The sequence below is a fragment of the Rutilus rutilus genome (genome assembly GCF_951802725.1).
Source record: "Rutilus rutilus genome assembly, chromosome: 8".
Classification (NCBI taxonomy): domain Eukaryota; kingdom Metazoa; phylum Chordata; class Actinopteri; order Cypriniformes; family Leuciscidae; genus Rutilus; species Rutilus rutilus.
Genome location: NC_140222.1, coordinates 17,433,014 through 17,446,264, shown reverse-complemented (window position 1 = coordinate 17,446,264; position 13,251 = coordinate 17,433,014). Strand labels below are relative to the sequence as shown.

General features: G+C 37.2%; 2 protein-coding genes across 3 annotated transcripts in view; both read right to left on the bottom strand.

The window, feature by feature from the left end:
• The window catches only part of LOC311295883 (uncharacterized protein), a 38,984-nt gene extending 31,219 nt beyond the window's left edge, over positions 1 to 7,765 (bottom strand). For both annotated transcript variants that reach the window (XM_084417426.1, XM_084417427.1), the window contains exons 1-4: positions 7,259 to 7,765; positions 4,721 to 5,032; positions 2,558 to 2,851; positions 2,244 to 2,375 (exon numbers count right to left, since the gene is read on the bottom strand). In XM_084417426.1, the coding sequence (XP_084273552.1) occupies positions 2,244 to 2,375; positions 2,558 to 2,851; positions 4,721 to 5,032; positions 7,259 to 7,304 (784 nt within the window). In that variant the 5' untranslated portion in view covers positions 7,305 to 7,765. The remainder of the gene's footprint in view (positions 1 to 2,243; positions 2,376 to 2,557; positions 2,852 to 4,720; positions 5,033 to 7,258) is intronic.
• LOC311295887 (uncharacterized protein) overlaps positions 1 to 13,251 on the bottom strand; it is a 515,693-nt gene that overhangs the window by 344,993 nt on the left and 157,449 nt on the right. The window lies entirely within an intron of this gene.

Below are 13,251 nucleotides of genomic sequence, written 5' to 3'. Positions count from 1 at the left end.
GTCAAACAAATGGCTGGATCCAGTCCACTCCGCAGAGTCCGCGCATGAACGCCTCCACGGTTAGACACAACAGCAGCAACAATGTTCGGGAACCCCATGAGAGCCAGCACCAACAGTCCAGCAGAATCAGGCCACAACGCCGCCCCAGGAATCTATACTCAAGCCAACCGCACCAGAGATTACACCACGACACGGGAGGTTGAAGCCCATGAGAAACCAGGAGGGGAACAGATGCGGCCGGACCAACGAAACAGCTGTCATCATAGTTTGCACAGCCATCGCCGTTTGACTGTGCTGGAGATTGTACACAGTCAAGGGCAATTTTTCCAGAGGGTTGTGGACCAGGATTGAGTTCTATATCTCCAGCCAGAAGTAATTGATGCTAATTGAAGATATCCCAGTCGCGAGTTTTTGTTAGATGACAAAACCTTCTCGCGAGGCACTGAGGTACAAGCTGACTTTACATTCCCATTATTTAGAATCTATGAGTACAATGCATGTTGACTCCTCAAAACCAGGGGGAATACGCCGTCATTACTTTCTTTAACATATCGATGTCGCAAAAAAATAAAAATAAAAAAAAATAAAAAAAATACTTTAAGTTCTGTAGTTCAAAGCTATTACTGTTGCTTACCTCCAGTTCATGTTGCAAAATAGATTAACCATTACCCACTTCTTCCAAGCCACCTGCGATGTACACTTTGCCTCTTTTTTAAAATTGAAATAAAGCTGTTTTTAATTTTCATTGATGAATTATTGCAGTGTTCGGACATATTGTAGACTGTTAATAATTAATTATATGTATATAATTCATTGTAATCGACCTAAAGTTTTAGACAATTTTTAATGAGGAGAAGTAAAGCTTCTATGTAGGCTAATATTTTATTATCCTCACAGCGCGTTGGTTATGCGGTGATGCGCTATGAAATTTGTTGCGTGGCTATTTAATTATAATAGCCTATCAGTTTAATAATAAAAGTAGCCTTCCCTAAAATAATAATAATAATAATAATAATACAATAATACTAGCCTACTAATAATTTAATATATAAATTGGAAATGCTAAATCTTCTTGATATTGATAGCTGATGCTTGTTTTGACAATATCTCTGGATAGGCTACATGATATCGTCCATAGGCGCAACCCGGCACAAGGATTTATCGCGCTGATTCGCGCATATTTCACACGTATAGTGTAAGCAGTCAAGTCGCAGCTCGGCGTTCAGACCGTACAGCACATAAATCCTGAGCTTAGGCTTTATATCGCATGCGATCTACATGTTCAGTGTGAGTAGGTTCCTTGCTGATATCGCACAGACATCGCACAGTGTATGCTCGCCTTTACAGAGTTCTCCTTTAAATTTTGTTGACGATTCTGATGAGAAAATGTGGCTTGTTTGAACCACATGCAGCACCTGCCAGATGCATGTGATCTTTAGCCGCCATGTTTTGCCCTCATATTTCTCTGTTCACACATCACATGACTTGAGAAAACTTTCAATATAGTAAACGAGTCACATGATACTTTTATGACAGATGACACTTACTAATACTAACACCTGTTTGACAAACATGATCTCTAGAAACTATTGTTGTAGAGAACTTTTTTTTTTCTTTTTTTTTTCATTTCTGTATTTGACAGAAGAAATAAAGTCGTAAACGTCATCAATGACATAAACCTGGCTAAATGATGACAATTTATATTTTAGAATTAACTAAACTAAATAAATACTAACTAACCAGTTACTAACTAACCAATATCAAAATTGAAACTACTGCGGAAACAAAGACACCTACATCTTGGATGCCCTTGAGGTAAGCTAAAACATACCAAAAATTGATTTCAAAGTGAACTATCCCTTTAACAGTAGAGATACAAACACAACTCAATATGACAGAAAAGGGACAGGAGGACTATGATTTTAGGCAAGTTTCTGATCAATTTCTTAACCTTCGATAGCAGAAGAACAAAAATACACGAACAAACACAAACTGACAGTCAAAAAAAAGATCTTAAATTCAGCATTTTAAACAGACAGAGATTCAGTAATTAGTATATTAATGTAATTCAGCTCTTTAAATGTACAATCACACACTTTATTAATTATAGCACTAAATCACTCATAAGTAGAACTGGTAAAAAAGTAGAAATATCGATTGTGAAAAATGATACATTTAAACTACTGTACTGCAATAAAGCTCAATGTTTTTTTTTCTATTGCTGTATCAACTGTAATACTTACTAATTGGTTTTAGTTGTTCTGAGATCTTGTGGCGATAGTAAATCACACCAGCAGCAGCAGCAGCAAACACCAGCAGAACACCAATAACCATTCCTGCTACAGCACCTGGAGACAGACCTGAATCTGGAACAGCTAAAGACAGGCAGTCATTAGTGTGAATGTGTCTGATCTATAACACACACTATAAACATCAGCACTATATAACCTGAGTGTAGATCTGATACTGTAATGATAAAGACAGACATTAGTGTGAATGTGTCTGATCCGTAACAAACAAAGATTAGCTACAACATTTATCTGCCCTGACGACGTACCTTCACATGGTTTACAGAATTGAGTGATGTCCAGATGTTTTGTCTTGTTGCTGATGGGATTGTTCAGCACACAGCTATAGGTGTTTTTATCCTCATAATTTACCTCCAGACGTAAAGAGATGCTGCTGCAAATATTAGAGATTCTACTGGAGACTACAGTGTTTCCTCTGTACCAGGAGAGAGTTGTCTGGTCTGATGTTTGCACAGAACACTGAAAAACACATCTTGGGCTTGATGACCCCGCTGGTGTTTGAGCACATTGTGGAGAGTCAATGTCAGGTGTGGGCAGAATAGCTGAAATACAAGAGAGAATAAACAGAAAATATTTCATGAAGAGATTTATCAACCTTTATGTAAAAATCTAAATGTCTCTTTTAGGGCTGACTTCTAATAGTCGAGGATTCGACGATTCGATTCGGAGAGGTCTGATTCGACTATGAACCTCATAGTCGAATAGCCTAACGTATTTACCGCACTATAAGGCGCACTTAAAAGCCTTTAATTTTTTCAAAAAACGACAGTGCGCCTTATAATCCGGAGCGCCTTTATGGATCTGGCGCCTTATGTTAATGTCTGTAAAACAACAGCTGACTTAACGTTAACCCTTGTTTATACTTTCGCCTGGCACCGGAGCGCAAGCCTCCGCTGACTGCACGCGCAACTCCTCAAACAGACGAGGCATTTATACTTGACGCAACTGTTTTGTTTTTGACTGAACACCAGACCATACAACTGATTTAGACGCGCAAACTGGGTGCCGGTGTGGTGATGAGATGTACTAATATCCGTCTGCTCGGGCAGATTCGGGTCAAAGTCGTGCATCTTCGGATGCGGAGGCGCGCGCGCTGTTAAGCCGAATCTGCCCGAGCAGACGGATATTAGTTTTTTATTACCTTCGCGCTCAGGCGGACGCGTCGAGTATAAAGAAGGTTTTACAGCTCAGCCACTTGTTTTTTCATATTTTTTTTGCAAGTGGTAGATCTTGGTTTATATTTGGACTTTGGATGTGATCTTATGAAAAGGATGGTGACCACTGCATAACGCAAACCCAGTCAACCGTTTGACTGCAGTATCTTCTATTCTATGCGCCTTATAATCCGGTGCGCCCTATATATGAAAACAGTTCTAAAATAGGCCATTCATTGAATGTGCGCCTTATAATCCGGTGCGCTTTATAGTGCGGAAAATAAACGGTACATGGGCGTCAGTTTGGTTTGAAAAGTGCTGGGGACAGAGACGCATTCGCATTTTCAGAGGGGCTGGGTACAAAAAAATATTTTCCGCTTTCGCGCAGGTCATGTTTTGAAAGACGATGTCCTGTAGCTTACTAATGTAAATAAATAAAAATGCATTTTATTTTAAAAATGTATCACCATGTGTTTCTTTTAGTTTTTTTTAGCTCTTTTGTTTGAAATGGAAAAAATCTAGCTGCTATCTTAAAAAAACAAAAACAAAACAAAAAAAAAGGTTCGACTATCAGTCGACTACGGCAAAATCTAACGAATCAGATTCGACTATGAAAATCCTTAGTCGAAAACAGCCCTAGTCTCTTTAAAGCCTTGAATCCACTTCTCCCACTATCATTCCCAACATTAATGTGAGCAGAGAGCTGCATGATGAGGTTATTTTAATGACAGTGGATGATAATAGTAAAGACCGTGAGCACACAGTGACATGAAGGAATAACCACTACAAGGAAAAACACTAGGAATTAAAGTGAAAGGACGTGGTACTAATGACAAGCACGTCCAACATTTTATAATTTCATCTGTTTGCCAAAAGAGGCCGTGTTTTTCCTTTCCTTTCAATACATGTTATAGGAAATAGAAAACCAGGAGTGGCGTGCAATTTCTTTCACTCAGGTTTCCCAGAAGATGTGATCCAATCGTATATTTAAATGTACTGTACGATTGTACAATAACAACAAATATGAAAAAACAATGTCCCACACATACAGTCTAGAATAGATAGTTCTTATTTATAAATACGTTTTATCAATATAACACTTTTCCAGAGTTCACATTACGAGCAAAAACACAAATTTCATATAAAAAACATCAGCAAACAGAAATGAAGACATTGGGAGTTTCTCAAAATGAGTGTCTTAATTGATGACTGATCTAAACAAGACCACATTCACAATAAAAGACTTGAACTACTCACCATAGACATTTACACTGAATTTCTTGGTTGTGGTCCCTCCCCCGATGTCTAGTACATAAAGTCCAGTGTTTTTGATCCTGTTGTTTTTGATGGTGAGAGATCCAGTCTGTTTGTCCAGCTCCAGATTGCCTTTGAATCTCTCATCATCAACATTAATACTGTAAGTTCCTTCATCAATTTTAGCTATGATGGTGTTGTCAGATCCATACAGCCACAATATCCGACCGCTACTCTGTGTTTCAGTAAGATCAGTCGGTAGAGTCAAAGAATCTCCCTCGGTCACTTCTTTAATTTCTTCAGCACCAAACACACCTGGAATACAGACACAGTTATCCAATAAACTTCAAACTTGCATATATTAAGAAGTGCAAATAAGATAATTGAAGCCTGATTTATACTTCTGCCGTTCTGCGTCGAACCTACGCCATAGCCTCTACGCTGTAGGCCATGCTTCGGTTTTCATTTATACTTCTGCGTTGTTGTCTGCAGTAGACAGATCACAGCGCTGCTTCTTTGGTGATTCTGTCCGCTTCTAGCAAATCAATCACATCGCTTGCGGTCTGGGTAGAATTGACGTGTTGTTAAATTTTTTGAGAGGTCCATGTCACGCGTGCTACACACAGCCTACGACGGAGCTACGGCAGAAGTATAAATCAGCCTTAAGTCATTGACTAAAAATATTAATGTTCAAAACTTAAATTTAGATCACTGCAATTCACAACAGATCCAAAATCACATTTCAGCAAGTGCTTTTCATGAATAAAGAATAAAATAAAATCTGAAAAAATAAAATCACTAAAATCAAAAATGTGATGATTAACTTATTGTTCGATGAATAATGTGATTCAAATAAAGAACAGCAAAAGATATAATTAATACTGATGAAGATTACTGCAGGCTAATCGTGGTAGCTACACCGATATGATTAAAATGTATTATGTGTAGTATATCATACACAGATAACAAAGTATATTATACTATATATAATAGTATAATATATTATACTATTATATAATATATAATAGTATAATATATACTATCCTTGGTCCTAGCTAGACCTTGAGTTTCCTCTGTTTATATTATACTTGTTTACATTACATTACATTATATCAGATCAATTAGGCATAACATTATGACCACTGACAGATGAAATGAATAACACTGATTATCTCTTCCATCACCGCACCTGTTAGTGGGTGGGAATGGGATATATTAGGCAACAAGTGAACATTTTGTCCTCAAACTTAATGTGTTAGAAGCAGAAAAAAATGCATCATCCATTTGGGAGAAATAGTTTTTTTTTTAAACCTCCACTGGGAAGGAAATATAGAGACCGTTTGGAACTTTAATTGACTAACCCTGTTCTATGCAGTTTTCAAACTTGGGGGTGGCAGTGGCTCAGTGGTTCATGTAGGTTGTCTACAAACCAAATGGTTGATGGTTCAATCCCTGGTTCCACCTGACCAAGTGTCGAGGTGTCCATGAGCATGACACCTAACCCCAGATGCTTCCGACGAGCTGGATGGCGCTGTCGGTGTATGAATTAATGAGTGAATGGGTGAATGTGAGGCTACGTAAAGCGCTTTGGTGGCCATAGGTCTGTGAAAGCGCTATATAAATGCAGTCCATTTATCATTTACCAAACTTTAATATTCTGTGTATTCTGTTCCTGTCATCCATGAACTGTACTAGTTCAAATAATTATTTGAAATAAAGCTGCCAACAGCAATTATTGGGGTTATATATATATATATATATATATATATATATATATATATATATATATATATATATATATATATATATATATATGTATGTATGTATGTATGTATGTATGTATATATATATATATATATATTTTTTTTTTTTAAGTCATATGTAAAATGCTAAATAAAATATTGTATTTAAAATTGACAATTTAGAAAAAATTTACTGTTGATAATTCAATGACCGATGAGAGACAAAGCAGAATTCCAGTAAAAATAGGTACAATTATTCTATGACAAAGATACATGTAAATTAATATTAACTTATTGAATTACCCATATTTTAATTGAAGACATGTCATAACACTATGAATAGCAACACTGTGAATGCGAATTTAACTATTTAATTCAATTAACCTATAGGGTTTTAATAAAAGCTGTTTCATAATAAAATGTCTGAAATGTATCTTACTCCAACCGACTCTACTGATTATGTCCATATATTCATCTTTCATACCGCTTATAGGCCTACTATACTGTGTCGTGGTTGTGGTGAATATGATTACTGACGTACGCCTACAGCAGGGTAATGATATCGGAGTAAAGATGTTTGGGGAACGTTCTGAGACCATTTGAATAACGTTTTACAACCCAACAACTGAAATTCTATTTCCGTTAAGAAGAATTTCCAGGCTAACCAAAAACAAACCTAAAAAACGTTCTGGGAGTGGGAACCAAACATTGTTAGCTGGGTTAAGAAACAGAAACACTGCCCCTTTTCAGTTTCCGGTTTAGAAAACTAAATCGAAAGTGTTGAAGATAGATCACTTACCGTCCATTAAAAATGACAACAAAATCATCACTATAACCTTCTTCATTTCTTACAGTTGATTAAAATCAGATTTTATGATAATGATTCGTGGAGATTAATCGACGAACTCTTCTTTTTTGTCTCTGCCTGTCGTTTCAGAGCCACACCCGAACAGAGGGAGAAACGGACAGAGAAAATTACTAACAAAAAAAAAATATAGCCTACCGACTGAGATTAACCTAGATTTTCATTACATTGTTTAAGCGTCAACGAAAGCAGTAGATTATTTTAGATGATTATTTATTTCAGAAAACTAATTCGCAACTAAAATGCACGCAGCTTGTTTTTCTTCTTTGGTGGTGGTGGTTCCGGATCATAGGCACGTACTGCCACCTACTTCCTTTTTACTATTTATCTGCCTTGGTTCCCATCATAGACAGTATATAAACTGGACACAGCGACCCCATAGGTTTCAACGGAGAGAAAGTGAAGCACATTAGAAGCCCTCATTTCCTGATTGCCAAGCGTACTGCGCAGACTCAAACTGAGCTTGACAACGTGGATGTGACGTGAGCAGCCTGCCTGACAGTTGTAAGTTTTCTAGTAGCTGTGCCAAACAAAATCTGAACCATTCCCTTCCGAATCTTGCAGAGATGGAAAGCGTGAGTAGGATCTGTCCATGAGCTAGGAGCAGGAGCAACTTTATGACTATGGCCTTCTCCCTTGACTTTATCGGACTTTATGCCTCCACGTCCCCCCGATTGCATGCGAGCTTCTCTTCCTGTCTCTACGGTAATTTCCAGAGAGTCGCGTGGTTATGACGCAATCGTTAGCCTACTTTTACAAAAAACTGCTTCTACGGGGCCATAACGTAAGATACAAGGTAATGGAGCCTTTTATACATTGTCGTGTTTCTTTAGAAATAAACCATGGACAAATGAAGTCTTTAAACACCTCAGATGTAAAGTTATTCGCTGTCAAAGTGACGCCAAAATGAATGGGTGTCAATGTGACGCTAACAGCAGGTGAAGGCTTGTTAGCCAATGGCGGCTCCCGGGGGTACCTTCAAAGTAATATGAAACGCTTACCCACTGGTTCCCATTCCCAGTGTATTGTTTTAATTCGATAAATGTAGTGAAAAACAGAGATGACGACCGATAGACGCATAGAAACACTGCTTTAAAACCTTTGTGAATGTTTTGTTGCGAACTAGAGCTTTAGAGCGCGTGTATCAGATGCTTTTCGGACATTGCGTCATAACTGTTTGTAAACGAAATACATTTCAAAAGTGAACCCACTGTTTTGCTAGCCTGGCTCCGCCCTCCTACGTACTTCCGCTCAATTTCATTTTCCTTCAGTACTACAGCCGTTTCTCAATACCAAGTACGCAAAGTTCGGACTTGAGTCCTTGGTAGTTCGGACTGACAAGTTCGACTCAGGAGAACGAACTCCCGAGGACGGGAGGACGCGAGTCCGATAATTCTGCAAATGGAACAGCGGCGTACTTGATAGCGTCACTCAGCTTGCTCTGGCTACTCCGGTTATCTCTTTATAGGCTACAAATAAAACAAAATATGTTATAAACCACCACTTTGCCTCTTTTCATTTTCATTTAAAAAAGATCTTTAACATAATGGCCACACAAATGAGGTTCAGGCAACGCAATTGATTATCTTCACTGCATACTTACAACAACACGAAATATAAAGCACAACCCTGACTCTTTTTGTTTTCTTTTTAAAATATGATGAATAAAAAACATTATAATATTGATCATTAAAACGAACATTTAGCAAAAAGAGACAGGGTTGTGTCATATATGTATACACAGTGAAGAGAATGTAGGCAACATGTAGGCTATTATAATAAAATATTTTATATGTTTTAAATATATAAAATAAAATGACATAACCTTTTTTGCTAAATGTCAGTTTTAATGATCAATAATAGCCATTCTAAAAGTATAAGTAGCCTAAAAGGTATAAGAAGCTATACAATAATAAAGCCAACGATTCAGTCAAACATAAGTCAGCTCTCTAGGCTACATAGTTAAATAGACTAACGTTAAATAAAGCTATAACTTCACTTTGGGTCAGGGGATCTCTGGATAATCCGTAATTCGTTTGTAATTATAAAACGAAAATACCGTTTTTCTGTTTTTTGTTTCAAAACGAAAAACCAAATAACCGTTTTTGGTGTCAGAATCAAAAAACGAAAAACCAATTAAAAACGGCCCGTTTTTCGTTTTTTGGCGATCATTTTATCGTTATTCCTTTTTGAACAAAGAATGAAGAGAGTCTTTGAACTTCAGTCAATTCGTTTTTCGTTTATAAACCAAAAACGGAAGTCACCCCTTTATTCGTTTTTGGAAAAAACGAAAAAACTAGATTTCGGCTTGATTTTTCGTTTTTTAGTTCACAGGCAAAAAACGAATAAATGACTTCAAAATTCGTTTTCCACATGTGGCGGCCTGACACGCCCCCTTCCGCCGATTGGTCAAGCAAGTCTGATCATGTGACGTCATCAGTTGTCGCTCAGGTCTGTTCATCAAAATAATAGTCCTCTACTATGGCTACAGATTCTTAAACTGTACAGGGCACGTCCTATTGGGCTTTCTTCTGTTTCACAGAAATCTTTACATCAGAAATATTAATTATTAGTCTGCCACCAGCCTGTTTTATTTAGCTGTGTGTGGTGAAGCTGTGCTTGACAGCGCCGAGCGGGAGAGGCTCACTGACCAATGTTCAGTCAGCAGTCAGAACTTTTCTTTTAGACGCTCCGTTTTGCCACGGGATGGTGATTGCAAATACTGCCAATCGGCTGAGGGTGGGTACTGATGATGGTGAAATACATTTTTACTGAAACTGTAATCATAGCCGCGACCCGTGAGAATGAGACAGATGATTGACAGGACGATAGCGAGGCAATTAAAGGCGCAAGATCACTTCTGTTAACAAAAACATAAATAAAAAGTGTTTAATATAAGTGACTTTGTCTTTGTTTTATTGTTTTTAATCAAATAATTGTGAACCACAAACTGAGCCTTCCAAATATATTTTATTTATTTGTTATAATATGGGTATTTTATAATACAGCATAAATAAAAACAAACACACGTAATATGTATGCCTATAGGCTAAACACCACAGTTTCTTGGTCTTGTTTGTGTGAACTTTTATCCCCAACCATATTTCTTCATGGGCTCCACGCCAGGGGTCATGCACCCTCAGCACCCCGATACTTCCCATGGTACTAACTGTAATTAACAGTATGCTGACCCAGTTTATGTAAAATCTTTGGTATATGTAGTCTATATGTAATATCTAAAAACACTTTACAGTGTGACGGAAATAAACTTTTCTTAAAGCGTCTTGTATATCCACCACAGATTTATTGACACCCTTCTATCTGTGTTGTATACTGTAATAGACAATTGTCCTGCAGAATGATGAGGTTTTTTGTAAGAAAAACATTGCGAGCAAATCTCGAATTGTTGTTTGAAATATAAATAAACAACGTAAGAGGTTTTAGGCTTTTCTGACCCTGCATTTAGATGTACATTACACACTGTCTAATGCAGCTCAAAGGAGGCACTGTGAATTTGCATAGCAATTTCATTCTAAGAGGCTATTAAATGTGAAGTGACAACATGAAACACTACTTTCAATATATGAAAAAACACCAGTAGTTGGTGGCAAAAAATAAATAAAAAAAGATATATATATATATGGCAGGATCACTTACTGGTGGAACCCAAACGGAAGTCCAGTCCTGGCTGTATAATCAAACAATAAAAACGAGAAACAATGCATGCCATCAAGAACATTTATTGATTCCACAGGAACTTGATCAAGTTTCCCCCATTTTTACTAATAACTACTTTGTGTTAATTCAGAGGACAGTAAGGCAAACTATTAAGCATGAACTCGAACAGGATCAATTAAGATTTCCAAAGCATTTTGGAACTCTTCTTGGTGGAAATTGACAGCACGTTCAAAAAGAGATGAAATGTCAGGACACTGCATAGAAAACTGCCTCTCCACACCATCCTGGTCCTCTGGTGACTGAAATGGATTCTCCCCAAAGTTGAAACTCATTGAAACACTGAATTGAAAATTAAACAATATTTTTAGTTGCGTCCAGGGCACTGGAGAGACCCGCAGCCTCAGTGATGTTGTACTCTTCGGAGTGGCATTTAGGGCACTGTGTAGATGTTGCCTCCCATTGGTTGACGCACAACTTGCACCATAATGCTACTGCAGCATGATGCATTATCTCTTTTTGAACGTGCTGGCAATTTCCACCAAGAAGAGTTCCAAAATGCTTTGAAAATCTTAATTGATCCTGTTCGAGTTCATGCTTAATAGTTTGCCTTACTGTCCTCTGAATTAACACAAAGTAGTTATTAGTAAAAATGGGGGAAACTTGATCAAGTTCCTATATTTATACTAAATGTTATAATAAATGTTCTTGATGGCATGCATTGTTTCTCGTTTTTATTATTTGATTATACAGCCAGAACTGGACTTCCGTTTGGGTTCCACCAGTAAGTGATCCATATATATATATATATATATATATATATATATATATATATATTTTATTTTTTTTTTTTTTTCATGGTATAATTATGTAATCTGCTTATTGTTAGCCTAAATGAGTAAATTGGTATTCAATCATTATCAGGCTGACTTGCCACCAACTACTGGTGTTTTTTCATATATTGAAAGTAGTGTTTCATGTTGTCACTTCACATTTAATAGCCTCTTAGAATGAAATTGCTATGCAAATTCACAGTGCCTCCTTTGAGCTGCATTAGACAGTGTGTAATGTACATCTAAATGCAGGGTCAGAAAAGCCTAAAACCTCTTACGTTGTTTATTTATATTTCAAACAACAATTCGAGATTTGCTCGCAATGTTTTTCGTACAAAAAAACCTCATCATTCTGCAGGACAATTGTCTATTACAGTATACAACACAGATAGAAGGGTGTCAATAAATCTGTGGTGATATACAAGACGCTTTAAGAAAAGTTTATTTCCGTCACATTGTAAAGTGTTTTTAGATATTACATATAGATTACATATACCAAAGATTTTACATATAAACTGGGTCAGCATACTGTTAATTACAGTTAGTACCATGGGAATATAGGGGTGCAGAGCGTGACCCCTGGCGTGGAGCCCATGAAGAAATATGGTTGGGGATAAAAGTTCACAAACAAAACCAAGAAACTGTGGTGTTTTGCCTATAGGCATACATATTACGTGTGCTTGTTTTTATTTATGCTGTATTATAAAATACCCATATTATAACAAATAAATAAAATATATTTGGAAGGCTCAGTTTGTGGTTCACAATTATTTGATTAAAAACAATAAAACAAAGACAAAGTCACTTATATTAAACACTTTTTATTTATGTTTTTGTTAACAGAAGTGATCTTGCGCCTTTAATTGCCTCGCTATCGTCCTGTCAATCATCTGTCTCATTCTCACGGGTCGCGGCTATGATTACAGTTTCAGTAAAAATGTATTTCACCATCATCAGTACCCACCCTCAGCCGATTGGCAGTATTTGCAATCACCATCCCGTGGCAAAACGGAGCGTCTAAAAGAAAAGTTCTGACTGCTGACTGAACATTGGTCAGTGAGCCTCTCCCGCTCGGCGCTGTCAAGCACAGCTTCACCACACACAGCTAAATAAAACAGGCTGGTGGCAGACTAATAATTAATATTTCTGATGTAAAGATTTCTGTGAAACAGAAGAAAGCCCAATAGGACATGCCCTGTACAGTTTAAGAATCTGTAGCCATAGTAGAGGACTATTATTTTGATGAACAGACCTGAGCGACAACTGATGACGTCACATGATCAAGACTTGCTTGACCAATCGGCGGAAGGGGGCGTGTCAGGCCGCCACATGTGGAAAACGAATTTTGAAGTCATTTATTCGTTTTTTGCCTGTGAACTAAAAAACGAAAAATCAAGCCGAAATTCCGTTTTTGGTTTA